The 19,513-nt window shown below is 37.7% G+C and overlaps 1 protein-coding gene across 1 annotated transcript; it reads left to right on the forward strand.

Annotated features, from left to right (window-relative positions):
- Nucleotides 1-493: 493 nt before the first annotated feature.
- On the forward strand, nucleotides 494-17,903 carry LOC108665631 (calcium-activated chloride channel regulator 1). The gene is made up of 21 exons (XM_018152408.2): nucleotides 494-589; nucleotides 3,709-3,915; nucleotides 4,171-4,292; nucleotides 4,843-4,919; nucleotides 5,813-5,981; nucleotides 6,928-7,039; nucleotides 7,466-7,580; nucleotides 8,085-8,188; nucleotides 8,505-8,928; nucleotides 9,220-9,305; nucleotides 10,048-10,160; nucleotides 10,508-10,636; nucleotides 10,911-11,185; nucleotides 11,936-12,106; nucleotides 13,408-13,532; nucleotides 13,871-13,988; nucleotides 14,305-14,400; nucleotides 15,009-15,127; nucleotides 15,445-15,706; nucleotides 16,369-16,401; nucleotides 17,226-17,903. The coding sequence occupies exons 1-21, from the start codon at nucleotides 575-577 to the stop codon at nucleotides 17,729-17,731; spliced, it is 3,378 nt and encodes a 1,125-aa protein (XP_018007897.1). The 5' UTR covers nucleotides 494-574; the 3' UTR covers nucleotides 17,732-17,903.
- The last annotated feature ends 1,610 nt before the right edge of the window (nucleotides 17,904-19,513 follow it).

The following is a 19,513-nucleotide window of genomic DNA, read 5'->3' on the forward strand; positions in this document are numbered from 1 at the left end:
TTGACATTTTCATGACATCTTAGAGCTAAGCGTTGTGATAAGAGCAGCGGCATATTTAATACAAACGATAAGAGGTGTCAACTGCTGTACGAATACCTCGGCTGAGCCATGCTAACTTCACACGGTGTCGCTAGCTTGTGAATGACGGGCTATACAACAGATGGCTCCCAGATACATTAGTACTTGGCATATGATAAATTTTTCTGGACCTAATTTGTATAATTTTTTAATTTAAGGAATAATTTTCCATAAAAAATTACTACATTTCTGCGAAGGAAATTATTGTCCAAATGATTTAATAAACTTGGCGCTGAAAGAAATATATTACCTACTAATTTTTTGGTCCACGTGATTTAATAGTTATTAGATTATTATTTTTAAAGTTGAGTCTGGAACAAAATTATAATATTCACGTAAAGAAAGAAAATATCGGGAAATAAGATAATTTTCTAGTAGTAATGGGCTAATATTGCAATAATAAATTGCGTGAAATAGCAGAATAAATTATTTAGCAGTTCTTACTGAATTGGGCCTCTTCCCTCTGGCGGCTGCATTTCCGTTGAACAAGTGCGACATGCCGTCATGCAAAGTAAGTAAATCAGTAGTTGCTATTCTTTTATATTCCTTCATTCATAAATTCATTATGTCCTTCATATTCCTTCGTAGCTCCTACATGACCACAGCAGAATTTGTCGTAAACTTTATTAAATAGCAGTATTCCACATTAACATAGCAACAAGACATAATTTATCGCAAGTACGTCATGATGTGGTTAGAATTTGCAATTAAGTGGCCAACATCTCTCATTATTTTCGTTGTGAAATGAATAAGCTATATCGCCTGTATGGCACCTCACAAACGATATGTCAGCGATAACTGATGAGTCGCGACGCGGGTGTCGTGCGACGCATTTAGTGACGCTCATCGTTCAGAGAAGTCGAATTAAGTGCGGGAGGTGAACAAAAAATTTATTGGTACTGAGAACTGACCTAAAAATCACGGGATTGGTATACATTGCATCAGTATACTTTCATCAGTAATAAATTATATGGAAATGACGAACTAGGATATATCTATAGTTTCTTATAGCCATGCTATCTAGTTTCTTATAGCCAGGCAATTTAGTTTCTTATAGCCTGGCTACCTAGTTTCTTATAGCCAGACTCTCTAGTTTCTTATAACTAGGCTGTCTGGTGTCTTATAGCTCAGGCACTTTGGCAGGCATTTATGTAAGCGCTCTAACATGCTAAAAAATAATAACAAAACCTACCAATTAACAATGCAGTGACCCTACTCCACGATCTAATCTTAACCTAAAATTAAGAAGAATGGAATTTTACCTCCCATCAATTACCATCTGGAACAAATTTGCAAAATTATCGACAAAAAATGTCAATCTTATGTGAATCTCATGTCAATATTAATTTATCATCGAAGTTGGTTCCTGTGTAAGCAAGGCATTTGTTAATACGAAAGCACCAGCACAGAGTCTTCTTTGGAATAGGTCTCAAATTTTCTGTACCTATCAGATAATTTTTGAGTGAATTAAACCTATAATTAAATACACTCATTTTCCTTTGGATAATCATTTCATGCTTGGAATTTAGTTTGGTGCCACAACGATTTATAATTTTATATGATTTATAATTTTTTAATTATAAACAATGCGCTAGATATAGCACTCAACGAACCGATAAAGTTTGCCGAAAAGTGGGCAGAAAATTTGAAATTTTTGCTGATATTAATCGTTTAACACAACTTGCAACTGTCTAGGCGGTAAAATTTATGCAAACATTCACGCTTGAATAAAATAGGAAAATGGAAACTAAAAATAAAGTTCATAATAATATTTGTTTAGTTCCACTTCGTATTTGATATAGATGAACTGAAATCAATCAATGTATTTTAAATTTCCAACGCTGTGGCGTTAACAACTAAACTGTGCAAATCCTTCATTGCCTGAACGCAATCAACCTCAAAACCGAGGAATACATTCAAATAAAAAAAATTTAGTTCAAAAAGATATAGAAATTTCTCATCAGTGGAAGAGCATTAGAACACAAAGTGACTGCAGTAAATTTCTGTTCACTCCGATGAAGTTCAATTATAAAGGCTTGTGAATAATGGAAATATTCCATTGAAAAAAATTTGGTTAATATATATTAAATTTACAAATTCAGGCAAGAGAATAAATATTTATGGTTCAGAGGAAATAATTGTGTAGCTTTAATTCCTCTAGAATCATGGTTCCAGGAAATAATCATGTCCACAGAATACAATCCAATCTTCTAGACCAAGTGGAAACCAATTCAATACAACGCTTGCCGCTTCGTGCCGCTGCACGCTCCTACACTTCAGTTAGCCCTGCTTACGGACGGAACTTATGACCAGGCACTGGCCAGACTGTCTCGATTCACTCGCGTCTAATAAATTATTGTTGTTCGTGAAGTGTAAAGGTCACCTTATAATGTGAACTATGCTTCTGGTTCAGTATCCTTGATGACACTGTACGTGCACCATATTTCTGATACTTCAGGCACCGATGACGTTAGCAGTAATTGTGACACAACCTCTGAATGATCATTGCGCTTGCTTCGAATTTTGCTTAATTTTTCGATCCTGCTTCGGTAAAAATCAAATCGGAACGCTTGGTTCTTCACATAGCTGAAGTGAATATAGTACACATTTTTTGTCAATGGTACGCAAGCATTGTTTCATTCTACTTGTTTGTCTCGCTTACCGTCGGCAAGATAACGTCAGGCTTTCCACGTCAGTTTAAAGCGATCCAATTATGTCGTGACATACTCGCATATGTTAACAGTTGGATAAAACAAAGGCTTTATCATTTATTCGAATAAATCGCAAATTAACCAGTAATTTAAAGGCAAAGAAAATGTCCAAACAATTGCTAATGTTTATATTGAGAAAGATTTGCCGGCCCAACGTCTGTTTAGAATCAGAAAATCAGTGTTACAGAAGCCAAATCACATGAGAGGACTAAACAATACGAAAAGCCTTCATTTGGTAAACTGTTCCGTTCACATTTGTCAAGGTTCATGAAGTGACCTAAATCTTGTGTGGTATAAGTGTTTCAAATGCATGCTATTGTCATGTCTTGAATTAGATAAGAATTACCCGAATAGTGAGAGTTTGAATCAGATGACTGATAACAATAGCTACTCTGACACTTGTAAATAAAGCGCTCTAAATTAAAGAAATTAATTTAAAGCTTTCGTTTGACTTTACAATTTTCCCTCGGACACTTTTTATCTGTTTGAATTTGATGTGTTTATTTTAACAGCGTTTTCTATAAATTACTCTAGCTCTAATTTCTTGTGTTAATTCAGAATTCTAATCATAAAAGATTTCTGGTGGCATACGGTACAAGTGTTTTATCGTGCTGTCAGTTGACCCACGGCTGACCTCCTTAGATAACACTCGTGATTTTGCGTGTGTTTGTTCACAGGCCCAATTGTTGCAGCTCTAAGAAATAGATCTTCTCTAACTCTCGAATAATCAGGAGCTATTCTATTAAAAATAGCTGCCAGTTCATAACTTACTAGCTCAATCATTGATGGCTTTTCAAGATAAGCCCACCAATCATAGACGAGAAATCCGCCGTTACATGTACTTAAGTGAGTTTTGATAATACGGCCATAGGAAGGTCTCGAGGACATGAACAGCAATCATAAGTTTAATTCCTCACAGGAAGGGCCATGGATGTGGGTGACCGCAACGCTGGTAATGTGTTCAGTGTTGTCGGTGCAGCAGAGCTCAGTGTACGCCAGTACAGCGGTGGACAGCCAGGTGCGCGTCACACTGAAGGATAACGGCTACATTGGCGTCACTCTTGCCATCGACCCTCAGCTCGATATCCCTGTGCCGGACAGAGGAAGCTTTTTGGCTGCAATACAGGTAAAAATTGAATATTTATTCAAGCCAATATCTTAATAACAATTTCTAATTTTGCTTTTACGGATTGAGTTTTCCATTTTTCCCACCTGCTACTGAGTATAAATAGTCCCGTGGATGTATCTCTTAGGTATACAATCTTTAGAATCAATTACAACTGGGCCTTACATGTACTCTTACATAAATTTACGCGGGTAAAGATATGGCTATTTATGGTTATTTTGTAACGATGATTTGTTCGATGTTTGTGCCATAAAGACGCTCATGACTCGCGCGTCAGCGTCGCTGTACACGGCCACGCAGCAGCGCGCATACTTCCGTGACGTGACCGTCGTGGTGCCGTCAGACTGGGACGTCGGTGCTGAGGTCGACACGTCGGGGTACGTGGCTACCATTAAATTGATATTAAATACTTAATCTCCAGACAAATGAGGCTGAAATAACGTTAATTATGAGTCGAATTCGTTGGAACAACTCTTATTCGACGTTTTTTCAAAGTCAAATGCCTGATGGTAAGTACGATTTAATGTTGTTAACTATTACTATTATATATTACTATCATTTGCACTACAGGTTATCGTACAGCTACTCTTTGCTATTTATTTATTATTATTTGTACCACAGGTTATCGTACAGCAACTCTTTGCTATTTATTTACTATTATTTGTATTACAGGTTATCGTACAGCTACTCTTTGCTATTTATTTACTATTATTTGTACCACAGGCTATCGTACAGCTACTCTTTGCTATTTATTTACTATTATTTGTACTGCAGGTTATCTTACAGCTACTCTTTGCTATTTATTTATCGTTATTTGTACCACAAGTTATCGTACAGCTGCTCTTTGCTATTTATTTACTATTATTTGTACTGCAGGTTATCGTACAGCTACTATGTGCTATTTATTTACTATTATTTGTACTACAGGTTATCGTACAGCAATTCCTTGCTCCGCGTCACCGATCGCAGCTTCGCCGCCGCGCCAGTGAGTGAAGGGGAGAGTGGTGAGTGAAGGGAGACTGGTGAGTGAATGGGAGAGGGGTGAGTGAAGGGGAGAGTGGTGAGTGAAGGGGAGAGTGGTGAGTGAAGGGGAGAGTGGAGAGTGACAGGGAGAGTGGTGAGTGAAGGGAGACTGGTGAGTGAAGCGGAAAGTGTTGAGTAAAGAGGACAGTGGTGAGAGAAGGAGAGAGTGGTGAGTAAAGAGGACAGTGGTGAGTGAAGGGGAGAGTGGTGAGTAAAGAGGACAGTGGTGAATGAAGGAGAAAGTGTTGAGTAAAGAGGACAGTGGTGAGTGAAGGAGAGAGTGGTGAGTAAAGGGGACAGTGGTGAGTGAAGGGGAGAGTGATGAGTGAATTACACTGCGGCTGAGAGATAAACTAAGGACTCGATGCTTCATTCATTCTTCATTTTGTACACTGCATGACGTGAAACTTTTTTGTACACTTTTTGTACGTGATGGTAGCACAGTACACTGCACGTTGATTGAGCGGTTATGCGTTACGAGCAGTCAAATTCCGCCAATATTCTTCAAAATTAAAGTCACATCAAAAACCTTCAGGAACTTGTCATTATAGAAGTAAATTAACTGTGAACGAAAGTTTTTTAGACACATAACAACAAAATGAGTCTAACTGATTTACTATTATATTAATAACTTATGGGTTGGCATTTTAATTTGTTTGAGTTGGTTTTGAAAGGGTTTGCGTTTTTTTATTGCCAATATAGTAGATGATGGGCACCGGCATTTTTGTGTTTAGGTAAATTGTAAAATGTGTTAGTAAGGAAGAACCATAAATATTCATAATTGGTATTGTTAAAATTAAATGACTGCTAAAGTCAGTCAAGTTAAATACGTGTTCGTGTTATAACATTTCTTACTTAATTATTCGCTGGCCAGGCAAAGTGCTGGCGCAGGAATGGCTGCAGCTGCGTTACGGTGTCTTCCCGGAGCATGGCTTCCCTGGAGACGCGCTCTACCCTCACGTGTACGAAGATCCTGTCGCCAACACCACCCTGCCCACCAGCTGCACCATCCTTAATGAGCTCTCCTACTCCTGGGTTGACAGGTGAGGGAACTACCCAACACCACCCTGCCACCACCTGCACCATCCTTAATGAGCTCTCCTACTCCTGGGTTGACAGGTGAGGGAACTACCCAACATCACCCTGCCCACCAGCTGCACCATCCTCAATGAGTTCTCCTACTCCTGGGTTGACAGGTGAGGGAACTACCCAACACCACCCTGCCCACCAGCTGATGTAAAGAGCGGTGACATCGCATAGCCTATAAGTTTTCGTATGCTTAATTTGTCCCGTTAATGTACCGTTGCAAATGTTCAGTCAAACCAGTTGACCAAAATCAAATATAGCTAATTTGTATCCAACTTCGAGTGCAAACTAAAAGACAATTTATTTCAAGCCTCTACGTCACAAGATAGCGCATCTGAGCTGGCCGATGTAAAGATAACATAATTTCGGTCACGCGCCTGAGGAACATGCGATAGACTATCTGATAATGCTAAAAACTTCACTCAATTTGATTGATGCTTGAGATATCAGCTCCATTGAGGTTAGTTTATTCAAACAAATTGGATTTTTGGTTCAGTGGAAATTTTTGGTAGTCAACCAGTTTTGGAATCATGTTCTGTTACTGAAGGAGATCAAGATGAAAATAGGGAACTATGATAAGCTTATTCCTATTAGATGTATTTATTGTAAATGACCACAATATTATCACAGTCAACAGGATATAAATGCATTTTAGATTACAAAAAACTGACTCCGTTAAATGTACATAAATGCATTGTAAATAACTACAGAACTGTCACAGTCAACTCGATAGAAATGAAACGAATTTAATCAAAGAGCTATTGTAGGCAGCGCTGCCCAACGAGACATATTGTAAATAAATTTCATAGAAGATCTGTTATCAGCGCCGCACACATCACATACGTACAGTACTTATGTACATTGAATACATTTTATATTATAATTACTTACAACCAATCACAGGTCTGGTGCGACTTGCCAAGCAGACGTTGCAGACCCCGATTGTCGGGCCCTCCTGGACAGTAAGCAGACCACGGCCACTACATCCATACTCTTCTCGGCAGCTCTGGCAACCGTGAGCCTTATATTATGTTATTTAAATCATGATTATATTTTGAATTATGCAGATAATTTCAGAAACAATAGTAAGCTTGTGTTCGCTTGGAAGGTGAATGTTCTCGATACTCCTAAGTAAAAATTTGAACTTATTATCATATCTATTTTACAATTTTTATTTACTTCAATGCTGTTTTCAAAATTTACCATCACCATAACTAATGAATGACTTCAATATGAATTTAAATGCAGAGCTAAAATAATGTTAAATGTTTATAAAAATTATAAAAATACTCAATTTTTCACTAAAAGTATATTGAAAAATCACGAAAGTTGATGCAACCTGTTTGCAAAGATCCATGCCTGTGGCAATCCACTTTACTTGAAAATAGATAACCCGAGTATTTTATTATTGACAAGTCACAGGTTAGTCACTCCTATTCAGGTGTCGGAAGCCTGCACAGACGACACGCACGACGCGGTTGCCCCCACACAACACAACCGCCTGTGCGGTGGCCGCAGCGTCATCGCCGTCGTTCTGGAGCATCCAGACTTCGCGAGTGAGCTCGGAAATTGCAAATTATGAAGTGTACATTAAGAACTAATTTTATAAGGCAGCAATTATGAAGCCAATTACTTCAATAAAACCAGACTTCGCGAGTGAGCTCGGAAATTGCAAATTATGAAGTGTACATTAAGAACTAACTTTGTAAGGCAGCAATTATGAAGCCAATTACTTCAATAAAACCAGACTTCGCGAGTGAGCTCGGAAATTGCAAATTATGAAGTGTACATAAATAACTAATTTTGTAAGGCTGTAAGGTAGTTAATTAGGAAACCAATTACTGCAATAAAAAATGATCCATGCTTCAAATTAATATCTGGATTCACTTATCGCAGTCAATTAACATTGAACCACATTGCAATTCATTCAGTGTTAATCTTTTCGCGTGTTCCATCAGTCGATGTAATTATGATTAGGTAATTCAAATGCATATGTATTGTCTTACATTACCATATCTGATGGATTAAACCGATTACCGCAGCCCAAATTTTTGTTTTAGACGGCAGTAACATGCCGGGAGCGGTGATGGATACCACGCCTCAGTTCAGGACATGCCAGAGCCAAAGCAAGCCGCTCTTTCTGCTGCTGGACGATTCAATTCGGGTAACTTCTCTCGCTGGAAAACTTGCCTGGAATACTACACTCTAGCTGGTTCTACTTTCTGCATTCTTTAGGTTACTTAGTAATTGAATGCATGCTTAGTTATTCATTTTGGCCCGATTTAGAGAGATCGAAATATATGATTTCGCTAAATGCATTAAAGTTCACAAGAAAAATTTTTTTCAAATTCTTCACGAGGCCAGGACATTTCATGCGAACGCTTCCATGACTTATTCACATCGTTAATTTCCCGTTTTCGCTACAATTCCTGCATCTGTTACTAAGATAGTTTGGCTACCTTCAATTTTTATTCTTGTAGCTCGACCCTCCGAACAATGGCTTCGCCATCTACAACACATTGCGGGACACTCTGAGGACGTTGTTACACGCCCAAACAAATCTCAAGATCGGACTCATGAAGTTTGACAAGGACAGTACAAGTACTTACAATAACACCGCACTAACTGACGTATCATCGCTGGACATCGAAGACTTTCTTTCCTTCATCCCGAGTGAGCTACGAAAAAATGAGTACTATGTTGGAGTTTCCAGCGCGATGGTGGCGGCAGCTGAGCTTCTCAAAGACGAGGGCCAAGTTAATCTTCTTTTAGTGCAAATTAGTACCAATGTAGATGTCACCACTCCTGACTTGAGCTCTTACCCTGATTTGACGGTCAATGCGGTCCTGCACCATGATATGCTCTACAACAAGTGGATAGAAGCGATAGTGAGCGACAGTGGAGGTAACAGTCTTATAAAGATCTCATTTTGCGCTTAAAAAAGGTGAAAAATTGAAATAAACTTAATATGTGAATTCAAAGCTTATTGAATGAAATTTGTTATCTGCATGAAGAACTTCATATCTGCGTATTTTCTGTCCTTAGTTCTGGTTTATAAAATATGAAAATTTATCACATTTCAATTGAGTAGTTCTTACGTCCATCAGTACATAAGGAGCTTCTGTGAATGTGATAATGCTACTTGAAATATGATATAAATCTCTTAATGATTCTGATGGAGTTATTGCATTGAAGGTGAATTTCGTTTTGATGCCTTGAGTCGACCATCAACCAGCGCCAGCCTCTTGGAGAAATTGGCAGGGGACGCCTCGACCGATTTTGTGAGTATATGCAAATGTCGTACCGAAATCGCGGAATTGATTCTATGGAACTGGCTGATGATTCTATGGAATCATCAGCCAGTTGGCCGAATCTGTAGAATCAGCATTTCTATACTATAAGAATCTGGGTTAAGGTCAGTCAGCCAAGTTTTTTTTATATTTAAATGTAAAGGAACTTGACCGAATTTTTCGTAACTTTTTCTAACCCTAACGGTCGACTTATGTTCTAACTCTAACTCTAACGTCCGATTTTCTTAATCAGCAACGAAATGCTGATTCTACATATTCGGCAAACTGGCCGCCGATTCAATTGAATGGGTAATTCCACGATTTCAGCGATATATGTAATTCCACGACATATATATTATATATATATTTGCTCCGGTTGTTCAAAATTCAAGTTTTTCAAATTGCCACGCGTTAAACATGCACGTACTTCAGAAACGTTTCTGGTAACTTTAAAATGGAGTTTTCGTTTGCAGTTAATAGAGGAACCCTGTTAATTAATACATCACCTGAAGTCATTTGCATTGACGATTTATAGGGTATCTAATTGTAAACATTTTTATATTTAATATTTTTAAAATTAAGAAATTAAATTTGGAAAATTTCGTCATCAGATTCAAGTCGGAACCAGCTATAATCGCAAAAAAAAATTTTTAATTGAAATTATTTTATATTTTACGCGCATTCCTTTTTCTTTAAGAATAGAATAAACTTACGCTAGACCTTCTGCCTGCAGCTCATGGATACAAGCAGAGAGCTGGCCGTGTCGGAAGATACGACAGTCGCTATCGACATAGACGCCTCTACTGGCCAGACTGCGGTCTTTTCGGTCTCCCTTCAACAAATTACGTAATGCAGAAGAGCAAACTCATCATAATTGAGCCTCATTTAATTTTCTCATACGGCAATCGTGGCCTATTTTCTAAGATATTCCCAGTACTCAGTCAATTGAAGTAATTGACTCTTCTTTCCGTTCACAAAAATTCATTTCGCTCTCCAGTAACCAAACTACCATAAACGTGAAAATATAATTTTTTGACATCATTAAAATAAAATTTTTTCGCAATACGTTGTCATCAACTAATTCGTTAATTTCATTTATCAATACAAATAAATCACAGTAATTATGATGTATTTACGCCACTATACAAATGCTTTTCAAATTTGGTGAAAATTTGTTTCTTTTTCTTTCACAGGGGCTCCAACGAAGCAAACGTAAACATTGAAACGGAACTTGTTTCGCCAGCTGGTGACGAATTCAACTTTACTTCGTCTCAGTTCGTCTCATATGCCGTCGTGACTGACGCTGAAACTGGGAAGTGGTTGTAAGTCCCGAAAAAGCCAAGCAATCAAATTCGACGCTATGAAAAGTGATTTAATGGACGCAGCGAACAATAAAAATTGTATTTTTCTAATGAAACAATTGTTGATAACCTAGTTTTGCATTTAAAATATATTGCTCTTGCGTGCTAGAAGAATTCTGTATCTTTAAAACTCGCAATGGGAAAAGTTTATGATAGCGGTAGATATGATCAGCTTGGAAGGTTAATATTCAATCTCAAGATATTAATTTCCACTTAACATATTTTTCCTCACCAGGCTCACTGTAAGAAACGCCGGACAAAGTAAAATCTTAGTATACTTGACTACCACATCCGTTCAGAGATCAACTGCCTCAACTCAAATTTTCAATTCCTGGACAAACGCAGATTTTTTCTCTACAACCCAAGATGTTGGCATGAAGCCGCTGGTTGCGTTCTTCTCGGCCTTCCAAGATGAGAAACCTATCACAAACTTGAATGTCAGTGGTTCCTTGAGGTCATTGTCGGGCACCAACACATTTCCATTATTCTTCGTGGATGATGGAGTTGGGGGCAAGTATACACTTGGTTTTGTAGCTATTTTAATGTGCATTTAAATATTTAACACGCTTTAAATTTTTGAGTTACAGGGGCAGTGAGATTCTTTTTGACATTAGGTGGGCGACCAGCGCACATCAGAATGGTTTGTGTAAAGATATATCGTATCAGAGATGAGATATATATTGTAGATAAATTACACTAGAAACGATCATTTTAAGAGTGGTTTAGTCAGCATAAGTAAATAGCAGTTCTTAATAGATCGTAATCTTGCAGTGTGAATGCATCGATTTATTGATGCTTCTAAACATTTGAGTTCTTTCGCGTAATTTATCAAAAATTCACTCATTAAACCATATGACGTAATATCAAGCAACCTTCAGAATTTTGATCTTTTTTGAAAACAACTTCATTGTTTGTCCAAGGAAGTCACTGGTACAAACAAGGATTCAAACTATTTATTTGCTATACATTTTTGTTCCAAAAATGTGATGCAGTACATTTCTCGTGACTGTACATTGTTTTGTCACTACACCATTCGGGAGATCAATATAATTTCGAAAAATTTGAATGTGAATCTATGCTAATTACATCTACGCTATGTAATTTTGTTGGATACAATTCTACGCTATTTCTACAGTGAATTCTACAGTGACAGTGAATTCTACATCTACGCTATTTATTGGATACAATTCACTGCCCAGCGTAAACTAATATTAATTCCAATAAAATTAATAAAAAACTCAAATGCCTACCTCCTTGCAGACCCTGACACCACAAAACATGATGGGATTTATACGGCCTATGCCACTGGTTTTCCATCGGGCGGAGAAAGCATCGTACTCGACGTCTCAGTCGCGTCTGTGGACACGAACGCAGCCAAGACAGTAATTCACAATTACAGATCAGCTCCTAGACTTCTTCCCTCACTGCCTTGTGAGTTGCAAATCACCGAAGGATTTTGGGGATGATTGCTTAAATCTTAGTTCAGAGTTAGGAAACTTTCCAGTGACGAACTCAGGCTTAGGAACAATCTAGGTGTGCATAGTTGTAAGGCTCGCTCAGTACGTGGGCCACTATGAATTAACTCTTTTTCAACTATCCGAGGAATGAATGCTTTTTGTCGGCAACTTTGAAAAGAAACCGTTATGGAAACGTAATTGGTAACTGACAACATTCAGAAATAAAATAATATAGAATATACCCAAACAATACGTTGTCGATACGGTATTTCGTAATAATTTCTTCATATTACTTAAATTGCATTCCCAAATTGATAACAAACTCATTAGATGAAGACAAGCCTGAGAAAAATCCTTTGTCGAGCCTTAGTTTATCCAAACCCTCACTTGGAGGGTTTGGACCAATCCAAACCCTCGTCATTAATTGTTATTTTTGTGTAACTATTGAGCTTAAAGATCCTCGTGATAACCTCTCATGATCAGCAATTAGAGCTAGAGCGTTGCAGCGAGCCTCTGTTCGAATTTCGTTTCAAAAGATTATAAGCACATCAAGTTCAAAATTATTTAGTGAAACATGGCGTCAAATTCACAGTGAGTTCACACCAATTTAGATTACGAGTACTATAAATGAGTGCTATGTTTTTAATCGCCCGTTTAAAAAAGATGGTCAAGTACCAAAATTATTTTGAATGCTTCAAGCTTTGCTTACACGTCTGAAAAATATACCTACACACAAATATTCATATGAAGAAGTAATTGATTCATGCAGGAAATTGTTCTAGCGGAAAAGAAACAACACTTACAAGATTGTCCCGCAGTCTAGCACTTCTGTAACAACTTTCGAAGCTGTTCTCTAATTCTTTCTCAAGTTTCTGATCATGGAATTGTTGCTAAGCTCACCCCTTTTGATTATACGTCTGAATTTTATCGTGTATTTTTATTGCAAATAATTCTTTCTTAAGTTCTGATTAGTGAACAGACAATGCAGGAGCTTCCGTGGAGAGCTGTGTCGTAAACTTAGATTCAGATTTATAGTCACAGTGTAACTAACAACTTCATGATTTTCTTCGTCTGCAATTTTTTTCTTCTCCGTTAACTTACATTCAAATTTATAGCCACAGTGTGATTAGAGACTCCATGATTTTCTTCGTCTGCATATTCTTCTTCTGCTTCTTCTTCTTCTAATTCGAATAATAATAATTTTTAGAAGAAGAAAAATAAGGAGAATAATAGCAAGAATAATAATTAGAATATCAATATTTTTCGTCGGTCTAGTTGACCCGGAACCATGCTGCGGGTCCGCCGTCCCGGACGGAACGGGTGTCCAAGTGAATAGCTTCGTCCGCTCCTTCAGCTCTTTTGCACCCATCAGTTTATCAGGCACTAGCGGCTACGATCCTGTGAGTTACGTAATATTTTTGTACTTATTACAACAAATACGTAATATCTGTACCATCCAGTGAAAGACGTATTCTTATTACAACAAATATTCAATTTCCGTAAGATCCAATAAGTGACATAATATTCTTGTTTTTGTTGCAACAATTGCGTAATAACTGTGCGATCCTATGAGTGACATTATATTGAGTGACGTCCGTCCTATGTCACTCATTGAGTGACGTCCGTCCGTCCGTCCGTCCGTCTGTCTTTGACTTCACGTATTCGTCGACGAGAAAATGCGCTATCTGTCACTCACTGCAGTGAGTACTGAGTTATATTTCTTCTATTTTCCCCTCAGCCGCCCGGTCGCATCAGCGACTTCGTCCTTGTGGACGTCAACGAAGGACCCGACGTGATGGCTGGGACAGTCCTCGTCAGTCTCAAGTGGACCGACACCGGCGACAACCTCAACGTGGGCACAAAAAAGCTAACTTAATTTTTACCACTGAATGAATTTTATCAGATGAACATTCAAATGTTTCCTAAGATATCGCTCTGTGCTGTACAACATATTATTTTGCTCATAAGTTATCACACAAGAATTTTACAAACGGCAAAAAATTATCATTAGCATATTATAATGCGTAAGGCAATTCAAATGCTGAATTTTACAGTTGATTGTTTTTGAAAATGTTTGACAATTTTTCAGTGAGTTTTTTTTATATTTGCTACCAAATAAATTTACTTTGTACGCTGTTAAATTGTACAGTTCATTATGTGTTCTGCATTCAGCTTCTTCATACGAACTCCGCTACAACGAAGACAGAAGTTTGCTGTCGTCTAACTTTTCGTCGGCCATTTTGGTGGAAGAGGCTGACCTCGAAGATGGTGATTGCCTTTACATAAATTATCATTTTCGCCTCAAATTCAATGCCATTAAAAAAATATAATAATAATTTTTTCAAACGATCATAATCGATAGTTGAAACGTTTTTATTTGAAAATCTATCACAAATCCGAGCTCGTCTTCTTCTGTCTAAGCCGCTAAAAGTGGATCGCTTTGGGCAAGATTAAATTGTTGATCGGGAAAAATCTCATCTTAAAACCAGATGCAAGTCATCACCAATTCTGTTTTTATAACATGTAACGATTTTAAATAAACATTTGCTATTGCCTCAATCTAAACGTATGCCAGTTGTGATGAACGTTGTTGAAGCCAAACTTTTTGTTTGACGAATGGTGTTAAAATTGTTCGCTAATTTTTTTCGGTTCCATTGCAAAGATACGAAAATATGCTGTTTTGGACTTTGTGCATTAATATATTTTGTATGAATTGCAAATTGTATTTACTTGTCAAATTTGACAAGTAGATTTTATTTAAGTGATATCGAATAGTTCCTCATATAAATTGTCAGTTGCTATTTATTTATAACAAATCAGATTTTGTAACAAATCCGAATATCATCAGGAAATAATTTAAAATTAATAATTCACAGGTGACTTGACACCTCGCGAATCCGGCACGCCTCGGACGATCACAGCGCGGCTACAGAAGCAGCCCACCGGCAGCACGGTCTATTACTTGGCCATAAAAGCCGTGGACGCCGCCGGTCAGGTGAGCGCCATATATGGGCACGGAATGTTCTATATTTATTATGTGCAGCACGGTCTATTATTTGGCCATAAAAGCCGTGGACGCCGCCGATCAGGCAAGCGCAATATATGGGCTCGGAATGTTCTATGTTTATAATTTTCAGTGCAGTCTATTTTTTAGTCACGATGAGTTTACGTATAAATGTCAAGAAGCAGTTTGGGTGACGAAATTTTTCTGATTGTTGAAGATGAATGTCACTTGATTATAGCATTTTTCAACGAGGCAGTTATAAATTTTTACAGTACCCGTGAGCTTAAAAAAATTATCTGAATTTTCAGGTAGGAGATTTGAGTCCCATAGAGATGACAGCAGTGTCGCCTGGTCACGATTTCACCACAACCACTACAACTACAACCACTACAACCACCACAACGACAGCTCCAACGACGGAGACCACAGCAGCGGCGACAACTGACACTGGGTCTACTGGAAGTCTCGTTACGGGGTCTGAAGTGTCAACTGTGACCTCTTCAGGGTCTGGGTCTACTTTGACCTCTTCGGGGTCTGGGACAACCCCAAGCACCAGCTCGACAACTCCTGGTATGGACACATTAAATACACTAACTTAATTCAACGGGAATAATTTATTCACTAAAAACGCGTTATTGTTGAAACTGTACCAGAATTTCATTTTGTTCTAATCCGATCGGCCAATTTATTTTCATATCAATTTTTTTCTCAAATTTTTACATTAATATTCCCGGAACATCGCTCGAACAAAACAGATCACAAAGCCCATTTTAATTTTTATAATTGACTGGAATGATCGAAAAAATAGTGAATCCAGTTGGCAAATCCACTTCAGCATTCTGAAGGTTGGGACAGTAAAAATTACTAGTGCATTGCCTTTAACTTTATCACTAACAAGTGATGTTAATAGTTCATGTCGCGAGTGCCATGAAACTGTGTCATTCAGCGGCCACTCATAATAATAATAATAATAATAATAGCGGTTTCAGCGTTTATTAGGCCGTAGGCCTGTCGCCGATTCTCAACATCGCAGAACATTCACAGCATTTGAGGTCTCGAACTCGCAACTCACTGCTACAATTCTGCTATGCTTAACCGCCCGGCCTCCTTGCCGATTCTGACCAGAAACTGGCGCACAGAGCTGGGATCGAACCCGCGCCTCTCTGCGCCAATAATGGAACTCTGAACTTTAACCACTGGGCCACCCTCATAGTCAATTCGATTTATTTCAGGCACATCCAGTGATGGCATCACGACGACCGAAGGTGAGATCTGTGTTCTTAATAAGTATGAGCGTGTAAGAGAGTTTATATGTATAAGAGTTTATACGTGTTAAAATAATCGCTTATACGTGTTAAGATACCGTAGCTTATGCGTGTTGAGATAAGAGTTTATGTACTTTTTAAGATATTAGCTTATACGTGTTAAAATGAGAGCGTTATACGTGTTATAATAACAGTGTTATATGTGTTAAGATAGGAGCGTTATACGCATTGGGATAAGATATTTATACGTGTTACCATAAGAGATTTATACGTATTAAGGTATGAGTGTTATACGTGTTAATTAAGGTTCTCATACGTGTGATGATAAGAGATTTATACGTGTTGATTGAGATCGAAGTAACTAGCGGTAATGTTCGCATTTGATGCTGCAGGAAGAAGTTGTGAGGGCCAACATAAGGCTTAATCTTACTCCTTCTCTGCCCTGTCGCACCGCCCGAGTAGCAAGCTGATGAAAATCGCCAATCTTGCAGTTCAATGAATGCAACGTGATGTGGATATCGTACATCGCAAATAAATAGTCCAATCGCCCGTTTTATTTTCTTTTGTTTTCATGAAGTTAACCAATATAAGGTTATCGAAACCCGAAATTACTGATTTCGACATAAACAGGATAAGAATTCTGCTGAAATTCTAAAAATCATAAATGTCAAGTGGGACAGTAAAATATTCTACCGTAAATCATTTTATGCTTAAATAATAGGGATTTTACCTTGTTGTCGATTTGCTCCTAAATGAATTCAATGTTCACGAATTTTTAAACATTTTATTGGAAACATGATTTGCTGAAATTATTTATCCCTCAGCGCCCTCCGAGTTCGTGGGATCAACAGGCTTCTGGGTCCTGATCGCAGTGTTGGTGCTGATAGCCCTGGTGCTCTGTTACCTCATCTACCGCCAAAAGAAGGCAAAGAAAAGTCAGGCAACGAGTAATTCAATTTCAAAGGAAAACCTGAACTCCCGGAGCTCGTCAGCGACAGGTAATAGTGAGGGGACCTCACGGTTTGGCTTCCCTGGAGTGCTGGATGACCAAGCCAGAAGACCAAGCCTGGGTGCCCACGTAATGCCGGTTATACGAGAAGCTTCCATCAGGTCAAAATCAAGCGAAGACAGTAGCTCAGCTAGTGAAAAATCACAAGAAGCTTATGATGTGCAACAGGAAAATGATCCAAAATCGATTGTTGAACCCGGAGAAAAGCAGCAAACAAACTCCGAAAACTTCGACGGGTCCAAACCAAAGGCAGACTCGATACAAATCCAGCAAGTTTCATCAAAACCAAGGTTCTCAGTTGCTGAATTCACTCAGCTGTAGTATTGTTGTATAACGTCAACCTATGTACAATTGTACATCCATGTAGTATAATTTTTTTTAGGAATATGAAGTGTAGTATGATAATATCATTAATTTTACTATTCATAAATATAGTCCGAGAGCTTTTAGTGCCTAATGTTCAACATTACATATTAATATGATGGTTCTAGAAATAAAAATTGTAATCATTTATTCCGACTTTTCTAAATATGTTTACTCCGACCATTGTATTTACCTTCCAGTATATGGTGAAGACGATATTGGGTCCCTTATCTCAAGTGACATATGCTGGTAATGATTATAAATATTCGAATGAAGCTAGAAAATTATGCATTTTACATTCACATTCATTAAAATAATCATTCATTGTGGCATTTAAAACTGAGTGGCATCATAACACAAGCTCTACATACAAACAATATTAAACCAAGCGCATTTCAAGTAAAAAGCAACACATTTTTGGAAGTAAACGCCATGAGAAGACGGAGGTGCACCCTGCTGTTACGAATTAGGTAGGGTATTAAAATACCAAATTACAATCGTGCACATACTGCACAAACTTGACTCTTGACAACGCACTTGCATGCTCTCTTGACAACGCACTTGAAAGCTCATATGACAACGTACTTGACAAGGCACTTGATAGTTAACAGCACTCTCGGTAAATCACTAACAATACTCGGACAAGATTCATGAAGTTCACTTCAGATCGCATCACGTTTAGACTTCGACGCCAGTCAAGGAAAAGCAAACAAATGTCAGTTCTATATAGATTGTGTTGGTCTCAGCCTACCTTGCAGTTGCCAAACATTCATGGCATAACCTCAAGAAATAAAAAAATTTTATTAAAGCGAAACTAAATAGTAATTAATATTTTAAATATATAAGTAGACTGACAACATGAAATGTTAATTGTTGACAAGTCGCAACACCTAAAAATATTGCATAATAATAGACCACAAATCATAATGTAGAATAACGGAAAGAAACATTAACAATAAACTCGTTCATCGAAAATTCTCATTCATCAAAAATTGAAGAAGATTTGTAAAGAAATATTGCGTAACTACACATTCGAATTTGAGTGCTCCCATTCGAACTAAGAAATGGCTGCAATAATGCCAACATTTTCATGCCACAAGTATCTCTACATATAATATACCTTGCGAAATAATGTTATTACTTTAAAACGCTCGTAATGCCACTGCGACCTACAAAATAAATTAGCTGCTAAATAAAAACACAAATACACAAGTAAATGTAAATTCATCTTAGGCGTATAATCATCACCCCGGGTGAGCGTAAACATTTCATCCTCTGCATATAATCATCAGATTGTTATATACCTAGTAACTAAACCTCTTATTAAAACATAAAAAATCTCCCATTTGCAGATTGAGCACGAGATAAAATCCTATGATTGAATATATTTTTTTGGTGTTTTTCGATTTCAGTAATAGAAAAAGAATATAAAGGAAGTAAACTCCGTACCACCCGTAAAATGTATAATGTACGCGTTTCTGTATAAAATAAATATAGCCTTAAACTTAAAAAACTTCTAAACTCTTTAAGTCTTATGACTTATAAACTTGAAAGCAAAACTGAACCCTCAAAATATTTATTCCCATTTTACAAATAATTTAAAACTATCACCGGCAATATCCGAACGCGTCATGCAAACACGCGCAGCATACAACCTTCAACCGCCGCGCACACTCGGAAAATTAATGAGAAACATTGTCCATATAGTGACGCACTTTACGCACGTAGCACTGATACGCC

The sequence above is a fragment of the Hyalella azteca genome, unplaced genomic scaffold (assembly GCF_000764305.2).
Source record: "Hyalella azteca isolate HAZT.00-mixed unplaced genomic scaffold, Hazt_2.0.2 contig4404, whole genome shotgun sequence".
NCBI classification, from domain to species: domain Eukaryota; kingdom Metazoa; phylum Arthropoda; class Malacostraca; order Amphipoda; family Hyalellidae; genus Hyalella; species Hyalella azteca.